Below are 24,339 nucleotides of genomic sequence, written 5' to 3'. Positions count from 1 at the left end.
AGTGTTTCTGTTGACATCTGAAAGGACCGTGCAGAGAGCTGTTGATGATGTCAACAGTTTCAGTGAGACAGCTCGGGGGGTTTAATAACCTGTCTAATGCGTGTTTTGTCTTATCCATAATGCACCTGTATTTGTGTAGAGCCCCATCTGAGTCTCTGACGTCCATAGTGTTATGCTGTTAAATGAAGTTCCAAGAATGAGAGAGTCTTTTATTTGTTTACTGAATTTTAGAAATCATTCCTGTAGCTCAAACAGCAGAGCATGACACTAGCAATGCCAAGGTCATGGATTCTGTTCCCAGAGAATGCATGCCATGAACTGATAAAGTGTATAGCTTGAATGCAATGTAAGTCGCTTTGTATTAAAGCATCTGCCAAATGCATAAATGTATAAGATAATATTCCCGAAGATCTCATCTTATCTTCTGGAATGATAAAGATCTTTGTTTCACTGTTTGCAACAGCATTAGAGACTTTTTACTTTGTCTGCTCTCTTGGCTCTGCTGTATTCCCCGGTTGCTCTCTCCGACACATTTTCATTGCTGTATCCTGGCACAGCTGAGCGAACGGCCCCGTTTCAGAATGTGGGTGACTCCGTTGGCCTGACAGCCCTTTTAGTATATTTCAATCTTAACATTTCTGTTAAGGTCAGGTGGTGGAAGCAGGGTGAAAGCAGATGTGATGTCAGCAGCATTTGTTTCTGTAATCTTCTGTCATCATGATTCCTCAGATATTTCAAAACATCAGCTGCCATTGTCTCAGACAATAAGTGTCACAAGCACAAAGTCACGTAGGAAGTCACAATGATTGTTACATTTCCCCAATTATTAGATGCTTGCTATTTAAAGGGTTAGTTCACCCAAAAATGAAAATTCTGTCATTAATTATTCACCCTCATGTCGTTCCAAACCCGTAAAACCTTCGTTCATCTTCGGAACACAAATGAAGATATTTTTGATAAAATCCGATGGCTCAGTGAGGCCTCCATTGACAGCAAAATAATTAACACTTTCAAATACCCAGAAAGGTACTTAAGACATATTTAAAACAGTTCATGTGACTACAGTGGTTCAACCTTAATGTTATGAAGCGACAAGAATACTTTTTGTGTGGCAAAAATAAAATAAATCACTTTATTCAACAATATCTAGTGATGGGCGATTTCAAAACACTGCTTCATGAAGCTTTACGAATCTTTTGTGTCAAATCAGTGGTTCGGAGCGTCCCAAAGTCATGTGATTTCAGTAAACAAGGCTTCGTTACGTCATAAGTGTTTCGAAATTTCAATGGTTCACCACTGAGGGGTGTGACTTTGGCAGTTGATACATGCTCCAAACCACTGATTTGAAACAAAAGATTCGTAAAGCTTCGAAGCTTCGTGAAGAAGTGTTTTGAAATCGCCCATCACTAGATATTGTTGAATAAAAGTCGTTATTTTATTTATTTTTTATTTTAGTCGCTTCATAACATTAAGGTTGAACCACTGTACTCACATGAACTGTTTTAAATATGTCTATATACCTTTCTGGGTATTTGAAAGTGTTAATTATCTTGCTGGCAATGGAGGCCTCACTAAGTCATCGGATTTTATCAAAAATATCTTAATTTGTGTTCTGAAGATGAATGAAGGTCTTATGGGTGTGGAACGAGATGAGGGTGAGTAATTAATGACAGAATTTTCATTTTTTGGTGAGCTATCCCTTTAAGCACGAAAAGACCAAACCCTTGAGTGAGATATACTGCATTCAGCTGTCTTAATATAGCATATATATTTATATTCATATATGTATAAGATACTTTTTTTTCTCACATTTTGTTTTGTTTAACTTATTTTCTACACATTTCCATTCAGTAAAGAAATAAATCCCTTTCATATATATATATATATATATATATTATAAAACTTTTTTGTAATTTTTTAAATAAAATAAAATTAATTTAACATTATTTTTATGACTCATATATTATATAGCTCAGTGAAGAGATTAAAGTGCATTGAGTGATTTATTCGTGATGTAGAATAATATATAGAATATTGTGTTTCTGTACTGTAACGTTTGGCCTTTTGAACCTTAAGAGGTTTATCCTGGTGCAGCTGAGAGCATCTGGCCTGATCCTACAGAACAGCTCTTCACACAAACAGCATTTCATCTAATGGTGCCAAAATAGGAAGAGACAGGTGTTTGAAGAGAACGTTTTGGTCAAGCTAATCAAATGAGTGTGGCGTGGATCACATGAGTCAGCGATCACTCCTGCTAAACCTGTTGTTGTGTTTGAATAGGAGTGTGTGTGGAGAGAACTCAGCCCTTTATATGCTTTCTGCTAATGGATAACCAGAAAAATCTCAGTGTCAAAGTCTGAGTGTTATTTTAGAACACCATGTCGGACCATTAGAAAACTTTTATAGCCAACCCAATGGGGAAAAAAGCAAAACTTTATAATAACTTTCATTAAAAACAACATATACAATATTAATGTTAAATTTCTTCATGGACCCCCTTTAAAATCCCTTGTTGATATTGGTGGGCCTAGTTGCCTACATGCATAGACATTTATGCAGTCTAGATGCCTCTGGGCAAATTTGCCCCGACAACAGAGCGCATCAGTCAGAGGAGAGGCTGAGAATCTGGGGCATTCAAGTTATCTTGACCAAATTTTCTCTTAGTTCTTGTTACCAAATACCGATAACTTAAAATATTCAATCTTATATTAATGATACAAAATGTTATCTTCATGCAAGCCATCTCAAATTATGATGTTATCAGGGTGAACGATGTCAAACCAGCAGCTGTAATGAACTGCACCTTTTTTTGTGATAAAGTGGCCAGTCTCTCCCAGCCTGCGGAGGGCAGGAGTCCCACCGGGGTTTTTACTGGCCCACTTTAAGCCGAGTACAGAAAAAGATATGACACATTTGGGATTGGCCTAGAAGCGATTATTCTATATAAAGATTGTGATACAGAAATCTAGACTATGCCACTGTGGAGAGCTGCGTGGTGAAATGTGTTGCTTGTATCTATATCGATGAAAAATATGTGAATATGTAGGCAGCTGCAGACTATTGTGTGCTGTATTTCAGTGCAAGAAAGTTTTTTTCACCTGCTTCTAACTACTTGTAATCCAGTTTAACCAGGTGCTAAATGTGCTGAAATAGTGGTGCAGCTTAATCATTCTTTTTCTTTTCATTGCAAACCCTCCTTTCTATGCAAATTAGTATCTGTATCATTTATTCACTAAAATTAACTCTATTTGCCTGGTGCAACTAACCTTTTTCTAAAGAAAAAATTTGGAAAAACAAATTTTTTCCTGTTCACACTGTTACCTGATATGCATTTCCTTTGAATTGTATGCCAAAATTGTGCAGACAGCTTGTGCAAATAAACAACAGCACCATTAGCAGTGTTATTTTAGTATTATTTACTATTATAGTATTTATTAATATTTTAAATGAGTTTTCAGTTTTCATTTTAGTTTTAAGTTTTAGTCATTTGTTTATGTACGTTTGTCATTTTTCAATGACAAATTTTTTATATATATTATATATTTCTTATTGGCTTTAATTTATTTTAAATTTAGCTTTAGTAATTTTTGTACTTTAACTTAAAGCTGCTGTCCGTAACTTTTTTTTTTTTTTTTTTTTTTGACCAAGTACATAACCAGGCAGTGTTAACCAGCACGGTAAGCTTGTACTAATGTTTTATAATTTGGGAGGTACTGGTAGGTTTTCGCAGGAAATTCGAGCGTGTCGCTGTTTGTCTTTGCGTCCTTGCATCACGTCTGTTTACATAAAGAACGAGTCCCAGCTAGTAGGCTATATCGCATGTGAGGCGGATCATTTATACCCTTTTCTCACAGCAGCTGCAATAATTAAACTTATCATTTTGATGTATGGTATGACAAATTAACGTTAGAGATTAGACTGTACAGAAATTGAAATCTACAGGTAACGCTAATACACACATTCATGCCTGTATAGTAGAGAGCGCAGCTCAAACAAACTGTTTCAGCTGTGCTGCCATTCTGGATCGCAGAAGAATAGAACACAGAGATATGAGGGTCCGTGGCTCTACCATTGGAGAATGCATAACGGCCAACTTGAATCACAAGTGCCTTGATAACCAATCACATTACAGCCTTGACGCCATTGAATTTAGTTCAGAGTTGTGCGACAGTCAATCACTGTTAGCGGATATGAATGAGAAGTGTCGTAAACTGTTGTGCAATTGTCCGTGACTTCTCTTATAAAACAGCTTTTTTTTTTTTTCAGTGTAAACGCTGAACATAGATAAATCCAAAATGAATGTTTAAGAGCAAATATGTTGAAGATTCAGTTTCAGTTTTCCTAATAGGCTGTAGATTAATTAAATGAAAAGCTGTTTTCCCACAAAAAGCAGTTTATTCAGCGAACTGAAGCCTCTGACCTCTGATCTCCTTCCCTGCATACCACAGCGTTATGCTATTTTTTTTTTTTTTTTTTTTTTGTTAACCTTGGAGGCTTGCCTTAAAGTGGCTTTGGTTCAATACTCTTCCTTCAGCAATAAAAACAATTGGTTGAATTAATTCATCAAAGGTCAGCAGCAAAGACATTGGTTAATATATTGAGATTAAATATGTAGTACATTTGAATTATTTGACATATTTAATTATTGCAGGTTTGCGTAATACTCTGATAGCCTAAAACTACAATAACCAGCATGTTTACACAGCTCAAACAACGCCTCTACACTTACACCCGATTTCTCTCAACCTGGGGACAAAAGAGGCATCAGTCAATGAATGGGAAAACAAAGTAACTTGCATTACTTATTTGAAAAAGTACCTCAGATATTTTGTTGTAAATTTAAAAGTAATGTGTTAAATTACTCGTTACTTAAAAAAAAGTAATCTGATTATGTAACTTGGGATATTTGTACCCCCAACACTGTAGATAACAAAACCCTGATTATCAGCGCACAAATCATTCTTAATGAATTCCCTCCATAACTGAAATGCTCAAGGAAGGCAGATACTCTTGTGTCATCAAGCATGTGTGGCTTTTTGCCAGTATAATGTTTGGTATTTGTTCAATCATAGTGTGTCTGTGAATGTGACAGGAAACCCTTGTGATTTTTTTGACAGGTTTGATTGTTTGTGCTGATAGTTACCAGATAGACAGGTTTCAGCTGCATTACTGTACTGAGAAGAACAACACTTAAACACACACTATCACCTCACACCCTCTCCGGTCCTCTTAGCTGAAGGATTGGCATCTGAATGAATGAATGAATCAGCATGCTCTTCTCAGCCTTTTGTGTGTGACTGCTTAATCTGTTGGGAAATCTGAACACATAAAGCTTTCAAGGGTTTTTTTTGACTGAGAGTTACTACATGAGCATTTTTTAAAAATGCATATCAAGGCAAAGTTTTTCCTTGCTCTTTTGCAGTAAAAGAGTTAGATGCACTATGTAGACATTCGCTAACCTAAAACCACCCACGCTTTATATATCGACACCTATTCAGTGTTCAGTAACTTGGTCTGCCCTGATGAACTATGCTGATACATAAAGGTTAGCCAATCATAACTTAGCTGATTTACATATAGGCCTACATGTAGTCTTAAGATGTTAAAGGTTATTAAGCTGGTTAATATTTTCATTACAGAAATGCACTATTAGCAATAAGTTTATTTCATTTTAAAGGTTTATTTTATTTTGTTTAGGTACTATTATGTATTTATGGTTAAACTTTTTAAATGATGAGATACACTACCATTCAAAAGTTTGTGGTCAGTAAGGACACAATAAATGAATCAAAAGTGACAGTACAGACATTTACAATGTTATAAAATATTTCTATTTCAAATGAATGCTGTTTTTTTTAATTTTCTGTTCATGAAAGAATTTTTGATAATCATTGATAATAATAATAAATGTTTCTTAAGCAGTAAATAAGCATAGTAAAATGATTTCTGAAGGATCATGTGACACTGAAGACTGGAGAAATGATGCTGAGAATTCAGTTTTGCCATAACAGAATTAAATGATAAAATATATTAAAAGAGAAAACAGTTATTTTAAACTGTAATAATATTTCACAATATTACTGTTTTCAAAAACATGAAATATACTTACAGGCTCAACATTTGAACTGTACTATTCTATTTTATTTTAAAATTATGCATTATAAACAAACCAACAGTCGATCAGTCTAACCGTTAGTTATTTGCATGGATATGTCAGTCAAATTTTTGCATTGCTATTCTAAATAACCCCCACTGACACTGTCCTGTATTTATTTATTTATTTTTTTTGGCTCAATGGTTCTCTTTTTTTGTCCACTCTGAGAGGGTTCAACAGCCTGTGGACTATTAATGTCCTCTGTCTGCTCTGAAACAATCTGTCCATGAATGGCTTCATTAACTACTATCAGATTAGATTATGTAATAGATCAACTTGGCTGCACATTAGGCACTGAATACAGGAAGTGTCCTTCGTCTGTCATCAGTGTCTGCTGTCCCTCCGTCCTCTCTGTCAAATCTCTCTTTATGTCTCCACTTTGTTTCCTGGCCGATGACCCAGAAGTCTTTCTTGAGCTGTCAGTGTCGCCCCAGTGCTGTCGTGAGATTGAGAGGGCCTTAATATTGACGCTGGTCATTGGACAGACTTGGCCCTCCACAGGGGTCCAGGAAGTGGCTTTAGTGAGGCTGATAATTATCCTGGTTTGGACCGCTGGGTCAATGTGACGACCAGCTGTGGTTTTGGGGCTGATTTGCACTGGTATTTGGCAGTAGGACTGTGTGAAGCTGTCCAGTATTCGAGCTCTAACTGTGAGCAAGTTGGCACAGGGATGATTCCAGCTCTGCCAGTTTACCAGTCCGTTAAATGTGACTTGGTTATTGGGAGCAGCCAGTTAGTCACTTACCTGCCGGTTATTCACACCCTCAGAATACGGCATAATGCATAGAATCAAAACAATTACCTTTTTTACTTTCTTAAAGTCGGCATGACACGGAAGGTGCGATAGTCTTTTCTTCTCCATTGTGACACATATCCAAGTGAAACTGCTTCTTGAACAAGAAGAAATGTAGGGCGGGACTTGTGGTGTGGTGTGGTGTGATGTAATGTGAGTGACAGGTTGTCCCGCCCTTGCAACAGTAAACACATCATCAGAGAAGAGAAGAGATGTTGCTGCAAGAGGAAGGGGAAATTATTTTGATTACGAGGACACATGAATTTTAAAAAAGAAAAGAAAAAGAATTGTCAATTTTGATTTCATGGTGACTTTAATGCATTATGAAAGTGAAATGCCATTTGATGTTGTCATAGCTTATTTGATTAGGTTGTGTAGCTTTATTTTTTTACATCAAGATTGAATTTTTTTCTTTTCTTTCAGATTTGACTCAGGTTTGGGAATGTCTCATTTTTTTCACACAATTGAATCCATCCATAATTCTTTTGGTTTTATTGTATCATTTACTTTAGATTTTGATGCCTGATGTTTAGCATGAGACTTGTATTCTTACATCATGTACTGTAGGCCCTTTTCCCATAACATAAATGTTATGGAAATCACTATGCAGAGAGAAGCAGCAAGACCAGACAAGCTGCTGTTATCTGTCCGCAGGGCTCGTGCCCTCAGGATGTTTCTGAACGAGAGAAGCATCTGGTTTTTGCATCTTTGTGCGATATTTTATGAGTTTGTGGAGCAGGTGTTTAAATCAGCCTGTAGTTTGGCCTGTAGAAGAATGTCTCCACCTCCTCTTGTTTCATCACAACCTGTGTTTTCCTGTTTTGTTGTACACTGGAAATTTTCAGAAAGACTTGTTTTCAATGGGTGGCTACTGAATGAATTGAACATATTGTAAATATGCCATCTACTTTAACTAATATCTATGGCTTGGATTCCCCTCAGAGATCAAATTACACTATGCTAATCTTTTCTATGCTAGCTGTGCTTTAATCCTAGATTTGATCAAATCCTTCATGTATAGCCTATATATTATATATGAAAATACAGCATGTATGTATTTAAAAGCAGATAAAATGCACAGTTTTCTGCTCCATTAGCACTTGGTATTAACAAACATTGGATTAGCAAGAAGAGCTAAAAATAATCAGGCTTTGAAGGAAGGAGGTGCTACGTTTCATAACCATAGCAACAAATAGGCTACTAGGTGGGGCTTAAAAAGTCTTTAGACCTCCCACCATGTTACATTGTGTACTTGTTTGGAGACCCTCCTAAACTCCACACTTCATCTTACTAATAATGTAAGTTTTGATGTGTGTATGTGTTGGTGCATGTGTGTGATGTATGCCATTTAGTCCCGTCCCCTGGTTATATCTACTCTAATCTACTATTGTTGAGAAATGAAAGAATGTTTGATAAAGTTAACATCAGTCTTTCATTGTGTCCATTTTAAAGCTTTGAATGCAGAAGAATTGCTTTCAGTGAAAACAGCAGATAAGACGAAGAAATTCACTGATCCATCAGGATTTTGTAGAAAGACCACACAGAGACAAGGGGGAGCTAATCAGATTAAGGAGCCCACTGCGTCCTCCATAGACAACTCCAGAACTGTTTGTGTCCGGTTTGGTAGTGCTGATATGATACAATATGACAGGCCTGGACTGGTCTACAGCCCCACCAGAATATAAGGCCTCATGTTTGTATTCGTGTGGTAGTCAGTCATCAGTATTATGTGTTATTTCTTCTGTGAACATTTATGCATGTTGACGCAGAATCATTTAATCTGAGTTTTAAATTAATTTTGTTGCAGCACAGCCAATCGGCAATCACCCTGTTCTCAACCCTGGCCAATCACAGTGGCTCACTGCAGCTCTATAAAGTTAATCTGATAAGCTTTACCAGCATGAACACCTACTTTTACGGTTTACTTTTGAGCTGAAGACTTTTTAATCACAGCTTGCTAATTAAATAGATCCACACATTTTCTGAAGCAAAACTTGTTATTATCACAATGCTAGGATGTTTTGGGTGGTTGCTAGGATGTCGCTAAAGTATTCTGAGTGTTTTTTAGCATGTTACTGTGATTTTTCAGGGGTATTTTGGGGGGTTGCTTACTTGCTCAAGTCAAAAGAGCTCAATAATGACATTCTGGTCCCTAGATACGATGGGACAGTGTAGAATGAATTACACAGAAAAGCTTACTTAGGGTTGGGGGTTTATTTATCACACTAACGCTAATTAAGTCAGGCTAACAAAAATTAACTCAATCAAGACGTGTGCACAACGCCTCCCTCTGGTGGATCTGTGAGGAACAGCAGCATTTTTTTTAGTCACGCATGTTGTTGCCCCCTTGTGGTGGGATTTAAACATTCATCAACAGAGTTGTCTCTGTTGATGAAGTTTGTGAATTGAGTTTGGATGAATTTTCTGAAAGGACAGTTAAGCTGTTTGAATTAAGTTTGTTATGTGTGTATATGTGTGTGTGTGTGTGTGTGTGTGTGTGTGTGGTCAGGGGGTACTGTGGTCTACATGGTTATTAATATCCTCTGTGTCCTGCAACAGCTGTTATCCCCCCTCCCGAGCCCGAACTCCAGCTCGATGTCTCTGTCGTAACATCCTGCGGCTGCCCCACGTTGAGCTCCGCTCAAGACGTCTGCCCATGGAGGCCTACCTGACTAACTGGTTAACGTAACAGAGGGAATCCGATGTGTCTGCTTTGTGTTTGACAGGTATAAGAATCAGGGTTTAAAGCCTGTGGGACAGCCGTGTGTGTGTGTGAGTGTGTGTGCTGGTCACTTCACATTGTGGCCTCTTCACATGTGCTCTATTTATAGTGAATGTTCTGGTGTGTCATGAAAGCTCAGTCCTGTTGCCTTAAACTGCACTTTCACTTTCAAACCGGTTGTTTTGCATTACAAATGTGCTCTTCCAGCATGTTTTTTTTAATCCATGAGAAGCTTGATTCACATGGACTTTATTTAAATCTTTGTTTGTCCATCTGTCATAATTTACTCACCCTCATGTTCTAAATAATAACTTAAATTTCAATTTTTTTTTTAGAAGGCTTGGAATATAGCACGAGTGAGTCTAGACATGAGCCATTTGTAATTTTGGAGATTGACAGCCCCAGTCATCATTCACATTCATTATATTGTTTTGAACATCATGAGAATGAGTAAACAATGACAGAAATTTCATTTTTAGGTGCACTTTCAGAAAGCTGCAAATCAGCAATGGAATGCTGAGTCATTGATCTCTTGCCTTGTTGTTTGACTAACCGAGTGTCATGCTGTAAGCCTAAATGATGCTTCTTCTTTATCTTTACTCCTTATGACAGATTTGATGTTCATTCTTTTTTCTTCCCTTTTAGCTGTTCATTCTACCCATTCACCGCAGGGTCCTAGTACCCCCAAAACTTCAACCGAGAAGACTGCTTACATTTTCCCGATCCTATATTCTGCCTCTTACCAAAAAAGCCTTCCTTTCCTCCCCTTTCCTCTCCTATCCTCTGCCTGTTTCTCCATGGCTTTCTCATCTCGATTCTCATTTTGGGAGAAAAAGGGAAGTACAGTTTTATGTTGTTTGTTAATTTACTGTCCGTTAATGTATAATTCGTTCATTTATTACCTGCAGGACAGGTGAAATAGAACTAGTTTAGAAAATACAGTTTAGACGATTTTTCTCTTGAGTAAGATATAAGATTGTTTGGTCTATATCTCACATAGCCCCTAAGTGGAACTGCAAAAACTATGAGATGGGAGGAAAAACTATATTTCAGTGCTTTTACATTCACTGGCAAAATGTTTATGTTCCCCAAAGACACTTTGCATTTGCTTGCAAATCTTTTATGTTCTCTCTCAAAAGTGTTGTGCTCCCCCAAGAGACTTTGCATTTTCTCGAAAATCTTTTGCATTCTTTGGCGAAAGTATTGCATTCCCCAAGAAATTTTGTGAATGCTTGCAAAAGCACTGAAACACTGAAATCTTACCTCCCATCTCATATTATTTACCTCACAAAAGTTTTGCAAATGAATACTAAAGTTTTAAGAGATAATACAAAAGTAATTCCCTTTTAACTCAATTTTTAATCTTTTTTTTTTAATCTTATCTTATGTCTCTGCTTATTTATGGCGGTTTTGTAATTTTTATTGTAATATTATGCAGTTTATTTTAAATACTTAATAGGGATCTCAGTAAACTTCAAAGGCCACGACAAAATGTCTTTTTTTGAGTTAAGTTGTACTAGTGGAAAAGGAATTATACATTGTGCCTTTTAAGATTTCTTCTTTGTCCACATTCACTAACTAGTTAGGTGCATGTATGTGACAATTTAGATGTATCGTCCTTTAGTAAAGTAAAGACAGACATTAGAATTCACTCTTATAGAGGGATAATGAACTGTCTGACCTCACCTCCGCCTCTATGAGAATCCCTATTGCCTAAACTGTAGACTGGGAGAATAAAGAGAGCAGGGTCAGAGGTCACATCCAGCATAATATCTGAGGACAGAGGGTTGTTTAACTTTAATACTGTCTCCATCTACCTCTCTTCAGGTGAAAGATGAAAATGTCCCAGGCGCAAAAGCCTCGAGTGTAAGTGCTTGATCAGTGTCTTCATTACTGCGTGACTCAGATTTCAGATGGGTGTCTGTTCTGAGATCAGAAGAGATCACATTTCCCAGCACTTTGCATTTGTTGTTGTGGCTGTGGTTCGATCTAAAAAACACATTCTGTGTGTTTACTGCACATATATCATCAGGAGGTGCTAAAGATGGGGTTTGTTTGGAAAATGGTAATCTTTTTCCTTTAGGACAGCTTTTGTGGACTTTGTCTATAATTACCATATGAAAGCAGTTCATTTCTTCTCTGTTTCTGCTCTTCATCCAGATGCTCAAATGTGAAAATTATCAGGAGTTAAGATAATTATTGCAGGTGGAGATGAGAGTGATTGTATGTGGATGTTTGTTTGGAACTGTACTGCTGCTATACTCCAGTGGGAGGAGCTTGCTGACATCACACCCTGCCCTTTTTGTCCTCCAATCACTGTTGTAGTGGGAGGGGCAGCTGGAGGAAGAAAGAGAGGGAAGGAGCATGAGAATGATGCTGTGCTAAGAATGTGTGTGTGTGCCTGAAGCAAATGTGTGAGAGGTTTGCAAGTCATCATGGAGGTGCACAGCTGGAAGACCACCAGTGTCATCACCTTCAGGATAGACATGAAGGTCTGTCTCCACATAAGAGCTCATTATTAGTATCTTGTAACTAAATGTGCACTTTAAACTGTCATTTTATAGTGTGAGGTGATTGTGAGGTCTCTGCAATGCTCCAGGTTCTGAATTGTGTATAGTGTGCAAAAGAGACTACAAAAAGCCTGTGCGGTTGATCCTGTAGAGTTGTGTTTCAGGGCTGTAAGCCAGCGTTGCACAGCAGTGACCTTAATTACGGGGTTTGTCTGTTAACCTGCCTCACTGTGCTGAGAAAAGAACTGCAAAGTGCCTGGCCATGTGGAAGAGAGCAAATCAAAGTGTTTTTCAGATTAACTTTCAGTACTTGCTGCTGGGCTGGAGAGCGTGATGACCCTCTGATATTCAGAACGGCACCCATTTGTCATCTTTTGGGAACTCCAAAAGTTTGTTGCTTGTTGAATTTTGCTTAAGCTATTGTGAACCTCGAAATAGTACGAGGTTACGAGGAATGTGAACTTTTAACTTTAGTTCTTGGTGCTTGCGGGTTATTTCATAGGTGTTTACTTTGTGGTGACCTGTACATGTGTGTTTTGGGTTGTGTGAACAGTCAGACAGTGAGAACAGCATGAGTCAGTCTCAGACAGCGGTAAGTGGCCCAGCCGAGCGACACAGAGGTGAACCATCAACAGCGTTGAATCCAGAGCGGCCACTGACTGTAGACCAGAGAAGTGGTGGCTCCATGAATGGACGTCATGGCAGCGTGGAGTCGGACACGTCAGCGAGGAGAGGACTGAACTTGGCGCACAAAGCGGGGTCAGAGGAAAAGCCATCGACAGCCACTTCTGTTCCCAAAACAAGCCGTCCCCAGCAAGCTGGCAACTCTGTGGATGGAGATGCCCTCTCTGTTGGGTTGACCAGCCTAATGGGCCGTGCAAGGACTAAAGAGCATCGCTCCCGCTCGAGAGCTGCCGAACGCAAAGAAACCCAGGAGGAAAGCAAAGAAAGGATTGGGGAAATTGAGACACCCTCAGAGGAACCCCAACCATCCGCCCCTGCAACCAGTCCATCGCCTAAAGCTGACCCTCTTGCCCCTCCTGTTGGCTTTTTACCTCCTAAGCCGAATCCTCTTACCCTTCTTGCTGGCAAAACCAACCCATTGGCTCCACCTGCTGGTTTCATCCCAACTCCTAAACCGAATCCTTCCACTCAACCTACACCCAAACCCGATCCTCTGGCACCGCCGGCGGGATTCATCCCGGCTCCTAAATCAAACACTTCCACTCAAACTATGCCCAAACCTGATCCTCTGGCACCTCCAGTGGGATTTGTTCCTATCCCAAAGCGAGACCCATTTGCCCCGGTGGCAGGATTTATCCCTAAGCCCAAAGTTGACCCATTAGCACCCCCCGCAGGCTTTATTCCTGTGCCACGGACTGCTGCTGTGCGAAAGCCGGAGGTACAGACTGCATGTGTTTCTGAATGCTTTTGCAATGCATGTAATTGCTCAGCAAGCCAATGCCTTGAAATTCTTCAATGCTCACTGCAGAAATAATATCTCGCCATATCTGCCATAACGTCAAATGCTTTTTCTCACCCTTCTGTAAAGACTTTCACTGCTGTCTCACTTTAACTCTCCGAAGTAAATTGCAGCTTTAACTTTGAATTAACTTTGAATTTGAATTTGAATTTAACTTTGAATTCAGCCTGCAAGAATTCAGCATGGAAAATGATGATGCTGGAAGCAACTTTTTTGTGCTTTTTTCCCAAAGCAAAGAGAGTGTTTGTTCACTCCCAGTCCTCCCAGTACTGAGACTCGAACCCCCAACCTTCAGGTTACAAGTCTAACTCTCTAACCATTAGACCACAACTGCCTATTGGTGACTAACAACTAACAACTATTAGTGCTGATCATGTCAGTTGCAGAGTTGTGATTCCTGATTGAGGCAGTTGCCATCTTCCTTGTTTTTGGCATGATTGTAAACCATCTGCTTGCATATAAGCACACTGATTAGTGCTGTGTCTGTGAAGGTGAAAGGAGTGTCAAAAACTTCTGCGGCTCCTGCTGAAAAACTTCCATCTCAGATTTCTGCCATCGCCAACCAACAGGTGTGTGTCTCGCAACTGCCAAGATGTTTGTGTAATACAATGGTGTTCAGCAGTGAGTGTTGTGTGTTGCCTGAAAGTGGATATGTATTCTACATCATTGTTGTTTATGTTTCACTACTGATATTCAGATTTGACCGCTGTTAACAATTGTTTACATTTACACTATTGTGTCAGACTTGGTCCTAACTTGGCATGAGCAGGCCTGTACTGTAGGTTTCAATGTTAGTATAATTTTATTTAATCTAAAGCAGATGAAAATTACAGGTGGTTTGATAATAATCACCTTGCTCAGGGCCACTCGGGCTCTTCACTGATCCTATTTGATTCCATCTGTAGGGGTCTGCAGTGATGCCCACCCCAGAGAAACACAAACATCTGGAGCAGAACTTTACTGCAGAATCACCTCCTGTAATCACCCCCTGCCATTTCTTTCTTTCTTTCTTTCTTATATGAAAGAAATGTGTGTCTGTGACGCACAGGAGCATTTGAAAGCATACAGAAGTGTTTGAATTTGAAAGCGAGAGCATTTGACAGCAGGCCTCCCATGTGTATCTGTCTAAGCACTCTGTGAAGAGCGTCATTGATGTCTATTTACAACATGTTTTTGAAGCGTTGATCATTGTAGCCAATCGCAGACATATCTGATGAGTGCCTGAACCCAATTGCCAATCAGAGGTGTTTATGAATCTACTCAACAGTGCTCAAAGCGTCATATTTTTAAAATGTCAGTACCGACTTGATATTGCGGTTCTTTCTTTCTTATATATGAAGTGTTTTATTAAGACCTGTTGATTTCTCTTCAGTTCACAATAATATGGGGGTTTGACTAATGTTCAAGTAAAATTTATAAGGCATATAAGGTGCATTATTACCTGCCTCTTTACCTGTTGTTTATTTATCTTCTGAGGATTTGTGTGTTTATGACTTTTGATCTTTTGATCCGGTTTTCCCGGCCCTTTGCAGGCCAAGGCAGCTGAGGACCCTGTGGCTATCCTGCAGGCTGCACATGAAGCAGCCTGTCTGTCTAAGGTCTGGCCACTGCATTGCCTGTGTGAAATTCTGCTCATGTGTGCAGCTTAATAGAGTCTCATAGTTCCTTTAGAGGAATCTTATCACCTCAGAGCTCCTGGTTGAACCGAAGCATGTTTCCCATTCAAATTTTACTTTGATGTGTGCACATTTGATACTTCAGTTAATTAGCCGTTTCTGTGTGTTATAGTTTTCTTTGTGGTGTGTGAATAGAACTTTTTATAATTTTTTTCTCTGGATGTAATGGGTGGAGTTTGACCTTGTCCAGATCCACCTCTGTGGACCAAATGGGTGGAGTTATGTTTAGCGATAGGGTTATGTGTAGGTTTGGGTGTGGTTCGGCTGTCTAGCTCCACCCATTATGTCCGGCAAGGGGGAGCTGGATGTCAAGCTCCACTTATTGGCTCTAGACACGTGTTTGTCTCCCTCCCTGTGCAGATGCTTTACTATATTATATTCAGATGCTTCACTACATATAAATTTAATTTATATTTTATATATATTTAATCTCAGATTTTGCTTGCAGTGTTCACTTTCTAAAGTTACAAGTATACAACAGACTGAAATACTGAACTGACTCACAATCAATCCATCACAGTGTTATAGCTATAGTGTTTCACCATCTGTGACTGGTGTGTGTGTTCTGACTATCTGTCTTGCTCTCCTCTGCAGGTGAAGACGGAGGAGCAGCTTGCTGTGGAGAAGGCTTGGTACAACACTGAGAAAGTCTGGCTTGTCCATAAAGATGGCTTCTCTTTGGGTTAGTGAAGTCATAGAGTTCATTACACACTCCTATTATGATCTGAATCCAGTAACAAATTTTTTCTGGATAGCTACACAGCTCAAGACGGAGGTGGGCTCTCTCCCAGAAGGGAAAGTGAAGGTCAGACTGGAGCATGACGGGACGTTACTGGAAGTGGATGAGGATGATGTGGAGAAGGTGGGCGGAGTCACTAACCTAAATATGGATGTAACCCATGTGAAGTCTGTTTAAATACTCTAATCTATCTATCTATCTCAGGCGAATCCTCTATCATATGATCGAGTGGAGGATCTCTCATCTCTTCTGTACCTCAATGAGTCCAGCATTCTTCACACCTTGCGTCAGCGCTATGGTGGAAACCTCATTCACAGCTATGCTGGGCCAAACCTGCTGGTGATCAATCCTCTCAGCAGCCCTGCCATGTACTCAGAGAAGGTACGAACTTCACAAAAAGTCATAGTCACCTCAGGGTTATGGTCAAAAGAGATGGAGTGACATGGTCTCTTTATATCAGGTGATGCAGATGTTTAAGGGCTGCCGGAGAGAGGAAACAGCTCCTCACATCTTCGCTGTTGCTCAGTCGGCATATCATCAGCTGCTGACAACACGTCAGGATCAGACCATCGCACTGCTGGGCAGGAGCGGCAGCGGAAAGACCACCAGCTGCCAGCACCTGCTGCAGTACCTGGTCACCATCGCAGCCGGCAGTGGAAAGGTGTATTCGGGTGAGGAAGAAGATGAGGATGTCAAAAAGCATTCAAAACTGTCTTGTTGTACACTGCTAGTGTGAATATGAAGCAGCATGGCTCATTTTATTTTTCTATTTGAATTGTTTGTGTTTCTTGTACCTTAAAGCTTGTTTCCACCACAAAATAAAAAAAAAAGGTAATTGCGACTTTATATCTCAGAATTCTGACTTTTTTCTTAGAATTGCGAGATATAAACTTGCAATTGCAAGTTATAATGTCAAAATTGCATAATATAAACTCGCAATTGTGAGTTATAAAGTCAGAATTGCATTGTCTCCGCCAATAGCCTCGTGGGCAGCGTGCCGACATATAGCACAGTTGCGCCGCTGGCGTTCCATGTTCGAGTCCCGATTCAAGGACTTTTCCCGATCCTGTCCCCCCCCTCTCTCTCAAACTTCAATTCCTGTCAACTTACTGTCCTGTCACAATAAAGGCAAAAACAGCAAAAAAGAGTCAGAATTGCGTGATATAAACTCGCAATTTCAAGAAAATGTCAGACTTGAGGGCTGATTTTTTCCCCCCTCAGAATATGACTTGATAACTCGCAGTTAAGAGTTTTTATCTTACAATTCTGAGAAAAAGTCAGAATCATGAGCTATAAACTCTTAATTGCAAGAAAAAGTCAAAATTGCAAGTTTATATCTCGTAATTCTGATATGATGCAATTCTAAAAAAAAAAGAAAAAAAAAGTCAGAATTGTGAGATTAAAAGTATTAAAAGATTAAAAGTATTGCAATTATCCTTTTTATCCTTTTTTTTATTTTTTATTCCATGGTGGAAACAAGCTTTAACAATATATTAACTATAATAAAATTAAAATAAATAAATAAAAATACAATACATTCAAATATATTTATATAAACATATTGTTTAAATTTTAGTAATTTTGTGATGTCCTTTTGTCATTTTTAGTATTTTCTTTTATACATTTTTATATATCTTTATTTTTTAGTACTTTTTGTACTTCAATTTATTTTTTATTTTATTTCAGCTTTATTTCAGTTGCTGAAAACTATTTTTTAATTGTTTTACTCAAAGTTTTTATCAAAAAACGTGCGTGTTTTCAGCTGTTACAGAGGGAAATAAATCAAGATAAATTTTTTCTATGAATTTTATCGAGCATTATGAACTGTGCCCTCCCCACAGCTGAGAAATGGCAGGCGGTCTATTCGGTTCTAGAGGCTTTTGGGAACTGCAGTACAGCTATGAATGGGAACGCCAGTCGCTTCTCACACATAGTCTCTCTTGACTTCGACCAGGCAGGACAGGTGGCCTCTGCATCCGTTCAGGTAGGGTACAGCGAGAGGATGATTATTCAGTATTTCTAAAGACACTGGGGGATTTATCTTTGATTTGCTTTACTGTATGTCTCGTATACAGACCATGTTGCTGGAAAAGTTCAGAGTGACCAGGCGACCAGAAGCAGAATCAAGCTTCAATGTGTTTTACTATCTGATGGCAGGAGCAGATGCATCTCTAAAGTGAGCAAGAGACTATTATGAAAACACAAAAAGTGTGCATACTTCTGCATAAATCAATCCAGCCATATTTAACCATATTCTGGCACAATAAATAGTAAGAATTGTGTGCGAATTGAGATTCATCCATAGCAGGAACATGTGAAGATTAAAGCTAAACTTCGTGCCTTTTAGGACTGAACTCCATTTCAATCACTTTGCTGAGAACAGCGCGTTTGGGCTCTTCCCTCACTCGAAGGTAAGAAATGCCACACATGCAATCATAAGGCAAAACTAGATACACACTTTATCTCTTTTATCTGTACACATTGTATCAAATGTCATTTTTTCTGTAGCCCGAGGACAAGCAGAAAGCCACTCAGCAGTTCACTAAGCTGCAGGCTGCCATGAAAGTCCTGGGCATCTCTGCTGAAGAACAGAAAACAGTGTGGCTGATTTTAGGGGCCATATATCATCTCGGTGCTGCTGGGGCCACCAAAGGTAAAGCTACCAGCTCCTCTAGTGTCTAAACCAACACTAATATCTGAATGCATGGGAACACTGTAGCATACAGCATGCCTGATAGAGTGTATTTTAACATCTGTCCACTAAGAGTCAGTAGAGTCTTTTCAGTCATGTGACTAAGAAAATATTTAGCTCTTTAGACTTTTGTGTGTGTTTGATGTCTACAAACATTTGTCAGTCATCATCATTGTGTGTACAACAGTTTGTGTATTATTCATTGTAAATAATCATGTGTTTTTATTGCATATTGATGTTGCATGCTGCCCCCATCATAACAGAAACAGATGCAGGTAAATGCAAGTCTCTCTCTTTTTGTTTCTGGTTTTAAATTGAAGGCAGGTGGTTTTATTATTTTTATTTTATTTATTTAGCATCTTAATAGAACTGTGCCCATCTTTCATCTGCCCGTGTGCTTGTTTCTGCTCTCTGATGTCGAACGCCAGAATGAAAATGTTTGTTCTCTTTGATCATCAATCCAGGAGATGAAAGTTTCTCCTTGCTCTTTGGACACTTGACCAAAAAGCTTTCTCAGTAGCTGGAAAATCTTTTGTAGTTCAACATAATGTGACGGATATTTTGTGGTAACACTGTTTCTCTTTTACAAATGTGGCTTTCTGACCCTCAGCGGGCCGAAAGCAGTTTGCCAGACACGAGTGGGCACAAAAAGCAGCGTATCTCCTGGGCTGCACACTGGAAGAGTTGTCATCCGCCATCTTTAAACTGCATGGAAAGGGCACCCTACCCCGTTCAGCAAGCGTCCGGCAGAGTACGGATGATACGGACAGCTCGGGTATTTTTTTTTTGTTAACATTTTTAAGTATGTCATGAATGCTTCCCTATTTTCTGTTTAAAAAGAGTTTTATTGTGTGCGTTTCAGTGTCTAAAGCAACAGCAGCTGAGTGTTTGGAGTCAGTGGCATCTGGTTTATACATTGAGCTTTTTACGCTCATCGTCTCTCTTATTAACAGGTAATCTAGTGATTACCTAGTGCAGTATGAATTTATTTAGTGGGGTAAGAGATTCATTCAGATATATTTTTCTATTTTTCTACTTTCAGAGCGCTGAAGTCCAGTCAGCATTCTCTCTGTTCTCTGCTGATTGTGGACACACCAGGGTTCCAGAACCCTCGTCAGGTGAAGAATCAGCGCGGTGCCACGTTTGACGAGCTTTGCCATAATTACGCTCAGGAACGTCTACAGATGCTTTTTCAGGAGCGAACGTTCGTAAGGGAACTGGAGCGTTACAAAGAGGTGTGAAAAAACACATAATCTTGAGCCAGTAACAAGTCTCTCAGCTCAGTTTGACACAAAATCTCATGACACTTGGCTTAAAATAGCTCTAAATTTATATGGCTGTTAATATACTACAACTTAAATTTATATTTTACTTTTTTAATCTAATTTACTCCTGTGATAACAAAGCTGAATTTTCAGCATCATTACTCCAGTCTTCAGTGTCACATGATCCTTCAGAAATCATTCTAATATGCTGATTTAGTGCTCAAGAAACATTTATTATTATCATCAATGTTGAAAACATTTGTGCTGCTTTATATTTTTGTGGAAACCCTGATAGATTATTTCAGGATTCTTTGATAAATAGAACATTCAACAGAACAGATTATATTTGAAATAGATTTTTTTTGTAAGATTTTAAATGTCTTTACTGTCATTTTTGATAAATTAAATGCATCCTTGATTAATTAAAGCATTAATTTATTTAACAACTTTTGAACAGTAGTGTATATTGATTTCTAAGACCACTTTTTGCAACATCTAGTCAATGTTTATTCATCTTCCACAGCAATATAACATCATATTATTTTCATTTTTCACCACAAAAATTGGCATATGCAGTTATTTGCAGTTTAATTAGTTTCATTAATTTGCATGTCATATAATTAAAGCAATGCATTATTAGTCAATGTCCATCCAAATATCTGTGTCCATCTCTGTGTTTCCATAGGAAAACATTGAGATCACATTGGATGACCTGGAGCCCAGCCCTTCTCGCTCAGTGGCTGTGATTGATCAGTCCTCCAGTCAGGCCCTGGTGAGACGCACTTCCTAAATGAGTCAAATTTGCCAATTTTTCACCTTAAAGTTTGTGTGATTTATGTTAAAAAGAGCTCTGTGGATAAGTATTTAAAGGGTTAGTTAACACAAAAATGAATTTTCTGTCATTAATTACTCACCCTCATGTCGTTCTACGCCCGTAAGACCTTCTTTCATCTTCGGAACACAAATTAAGATATTTTTGATGAAATCCGAGAGGTTTTTTTATCCCCCATTATCCCCCAACGTAAATACCACCATTCAAGGTTCAGAAAAGTAGTAAAGACTTCATTAAAATAGTCAACGTGACTACAGTGGTTCTCAAAATACTTTTTGTGTGCAAAAACAAAACAAAAATTATAACGAAATGTATTCTCGTCACTTCATAACATTATGGTTGAACCACTGCAGTCACGTTGACTATTTTAACTATGTCTTGACTACTTTTCTGGACCTTGAATGACGGTAATTACGTTGCTTTCTTACGGGTGTGGAACGACATGAGGGTGAGTAATTAATGACAAAAATGTTTAACCCTTTAATGTTACTTTCATCTCTGCGTTTGTTTAATCAAAAACATTTAGATTTTGAAGATTGAGACTGGCAATGACAGGCTGTTCATGCAGGGCAAATGTAATCCTATATTAAAAGTAATTGTTTGGCCAGTCATGGTGATATACTCCAGTCATTTTTAACAGTATTTATAAGTACAAGAACAGAAGAACTCAATGAGAGAGATCTGAAGGAAAAGTGTGTATAAAAGAAATGATTGTGATTATTTGACAGTGGATATTCATGTTTGTGTTTTAGGTACGCACTCTGTCCCGTACAGATGAGGCCAGAGGTCTGTTCTGGCTGATGGAAGAGGAGGTTTTGCAGCCGGGAGGGTCCGAGGAAACACTCCTGCAACGACTCTTCAGTTACTACGGCCCTGCGGAGGGAGAGAGCACAGGTCACACACACAAACATGCACAAACACAATCTCACACACATTCTGCCCTGGACCAATTTATGTATTGTTTTTCTGCAGGTCACACAGTGGTGCTTAAAAGTGAAAATCCACATCACTTCCTGCTCGGCCACAGTCATGGGACAGATTGGGTGGAATATGACACACGTGGTTGGCTGAACCTAGCCAGGCTAAATCCCACCCCCCAGAACGCAGCCAATCTGCTGCAGAACTCCCAGAAGTAAGACTTGCCTTCAATCCTTTGCGCTTGTCACAAATTACACTGTTTAAAGTGTACCTATTATGTTTTTTTTATTTTACCTTTCCTTTTTTATGTGTAATATAGTTGTTTGTGCATGTAAACAATCTGCAGAGTTACAAAGCACAAAGTCCATGACAAAGGGACTCCACAACTCCAACAGAAAACACCTGCCTTAAAGAGATAGTTATATTAGAAAAATATTCTAAATAATAGATTTTGAAGCCCAAAAAAGCACATCCATCCATCATAAAAGTAATCCATACAGCTCCAGTAGCTTAATAAATGCCTTCTGAAGCAAAGCAACAAGTTTTTGTAAGAAAAATATCCATATTTAAAACCTTTATAAACTATAATCACTTGCTTCCGGTAACAGCCGTACACAAGTCTAGTTTCGCCGGAAGAGTGACCTCTGACCCGACGTTTAAACATAGGAGTAGCGCAAGCTTAGGTGAAAGCAGACGTTTCAAACAAATAGGGCTGGGAAACAAACTCAAGCTCCACTTCTCTTATATTGAAATCCTCTGACATTTCTAATACGTCATGCGTTGAGTTAGAGGTCACTCTTCCCCTGGGACTCAAACTGTGTACGGCCATTGCCGGAAGCCAGTGATTATGGTTTATAAAGTTAGAAATATGGACATTTTTCTTACAAAAATGCATCAGTTTGCTTGAGAAGGCCTTTATTAACCCCCTGGAGTCAAATGGATTACGTTTATGATGAATGGATGTGCTTTTTGGAACTTCAAAAACTCAGCGCCATTCAATCCCATTACAAAGCTGGGAAGAGCCAGAATATTTTCTAATATAAGTCAGATTGTGTTGGGCTGAAGGAAGATAGTCATATACACCTAGGATGGCTTGAGGTTGAGTAAATTTTTGGATGAACTAACCCTTTAAAAGCCTTGTTTGTATTCCTGCCATTATTTCCGTGATGTACTGTACTTATGTCACCATGCAACACATTTGCATAATCCCTACCTGCTGGCTATTTTGGCTTGCTCTTAAACAAAGGTAGTTATATGGCCAGGAAGAGTTTATCACTCTTCTGTGTTAAAGAAATGCTGTTTTTTTTTTTCACAGTAAGGGAAAAAACATGATTGCATTGATATCCAAAGGCAGTGGAACTGAAGAACCAGTGATTAAAATCTATTTCTAACACTATTTCTCAGCAGTACAACCACAACCTTTTGCTGTGTTCTCACAATTTTATGAACAACTTTTTGGACCATGAGCTGTGACTTGAACTCAGGTCACCTGAAACGTAACCGCTCTATATGTCAAAGCACTGCCCGCGAGGCCATCGGCTCCAGCAGAAAGGCAGCTTTTAAAGAAACCAAAAATAAAACATAGCATTCAGACAGAGGGTGAAAACAAGTGCTGCAACAATGTAAATTATAAAAAATTATAAGTTTTTGAACATTAAGTCATGTAAGTGTGTTCTAGTAGACCTCCTAAATAAAATTATGAACCTGTAAATGAGTGTAATAGGGGCCTTTTAAAATGTTTTTCATTCAAGAACAAACTCTCTTTTCTACAGAAAGAGCATCAGCGGGATGTTTGTGGGCCGCTCCAACAGTGCTGCAGTTCTGACCGGCTCAATCGCTGGACTGGAGGGTGTTTCTCAGCTTGCCCTGCGTCGGGCCACCAGCATGAGGAAGACCTTCACCACAGGCATGGCGGCGGTCAAGAAGAAATCTCTCCTACTTCAGATTAAACTCCAAGTGGTGAGTTTTCAAGATGGTCCAACACCGAATAATAGTTGTTCTTCTAAAATCTTTGGTTTAATCTCAACTTTCCATCATTGAATTGTTCAAATTCCCTATTAATTCCAAGAAATGGCTAAAACTACACATTATATATTCCTCTTTCTATCAGGATGCACTGTTGGACACCGTCCGCAGATCCAGGGTTCACTTTGTCCACTGTCTGTTACCCCGAGCGGAAGTTCTGAGGGCCGCAGGATCCTCAGAGGAGAGTTGCGACCCTGGGCTAATGCAGATGGATGTGGCTTTGCTCAGGGCCCAGATCCGTGGCTTCAAACTGCTGGACAGTTTGAGGATTTACAGACAAGGTGAGAAGAGAGATTGAAAGATTCAATCAAATAGATCAAGTCCTCTCTGTTATTTCCTGCTGAATATCCGCATGCTTTGTGCAGGTTACCCTGACCACATGGTCTTCTCTGAGTTCAGAAGACGGTTTGACATTTTGGCCCCTCACCTGACCAAGAAACTGGGCAGAAACTACATTGTGAAAGATGAGAAACGAGTGAGTAGCTATTTAAGAGAATAATGAGCATGGAAATAATAGTACAAAAGCTTTA

General features: G+C 39.0%; 1 protein-coding gene across 4 annotated transcripts in view; it reads left to right on the top strand.

The window, feature by feature from the left end:
• Positions 1–24,339, top strand: part of myo18aa (myosin XVIIIAa) — a 51,835-nt gene that overhangs the window by 3,690 nt on the left and 23,806 nt on the right. For 2 of the 4 annotated variants that reach the window (XM_051909875.1, XM_051909874.1), the window contains exons 3-21: positions 15,195–15,260; positions 15,933–16,020; positions 16,094–16,200; positions 16,282–16,458; positions 16,538–16,748; positions 17,919–18,061; positions 18,153–18,253; positions 18,425–18,488; positions 18,586–18,730; positions 19,033–19,044; positions 19,380–19,544; positions 19,632–19,722; positions 19,812–20,004; positions 20,720–20,806; positions 21,619–21,760; positions 21,839–21,998; positions 23,557–23,743; positions 23,895–24,090; positions 24,175–24,284. In XM_051909875.1, the coding sequence (XP_051765835.1) occupies positions 15,195–15,260; positions 15,933–16,020; positions 16,094–16,200; positions 16,282–16,458; positions 16,538–16,748; positions 17,919–18,061; positions 18,153–18,253; positions 18,425–18,488; positions 18,586–18,730; positions 19,033–19,044; positions 19,380–19,544; positions 19,632–19,722; positions 19,812–20,004; positions 20,720–20,806; positions 21,619–21,760; positions 21,839–21,998; positions 23,557–23,743; positions 23,895–24,090; positions 24,175–24,284 (2,445 nt within the window). The remainder of the gene's footprint in view (positions 1–15,194; positions 15,261–15,932; positions 16,021–16,093; positions 16,201–16,281; positions 16,459–16,537; positions 16,749–17,918; positions 18,062–18,152; positions 18,254–18,424; positions 18,489–18,585; positions 18,731–19,032; positions 19,045–19,379; positions 19,545–19,631; positions 19,723–19,811; positions 20,005–20,719; positions 20,807–21,618; positions 21,761–21,838; positions 21,999–23,556; positions 23,744–23,894; positions 24,091–24,174; positions 24,285–24,339) is intronic. The other 2 variants (XM_051909873.1, XM_051909872.1) reach the window with 2 other exon arrangements.

This window comes from Ctenopharyngodon idella, chromosome 10 (assembly GCF_019924925.1).
Source record: "Ctenopharyngodon idella isolate HZGC_01 chromosome 10, HZGC01, whole genome shotgun sequence".
Classification (NCBI taxonomy): domain Eukaryota; kingdom Metazoa; phylum Chordata; class Actinopteri; order Cypriniformes; family Xenocyprididae; genus Ctenopharyngodon; species Ctenopharyngodon idella.
The sequence above is the reverse complement of the archived record's forward strand: the minus strand, read 5'-3'. Positions and strand labels throughout refer to the sequence as shown.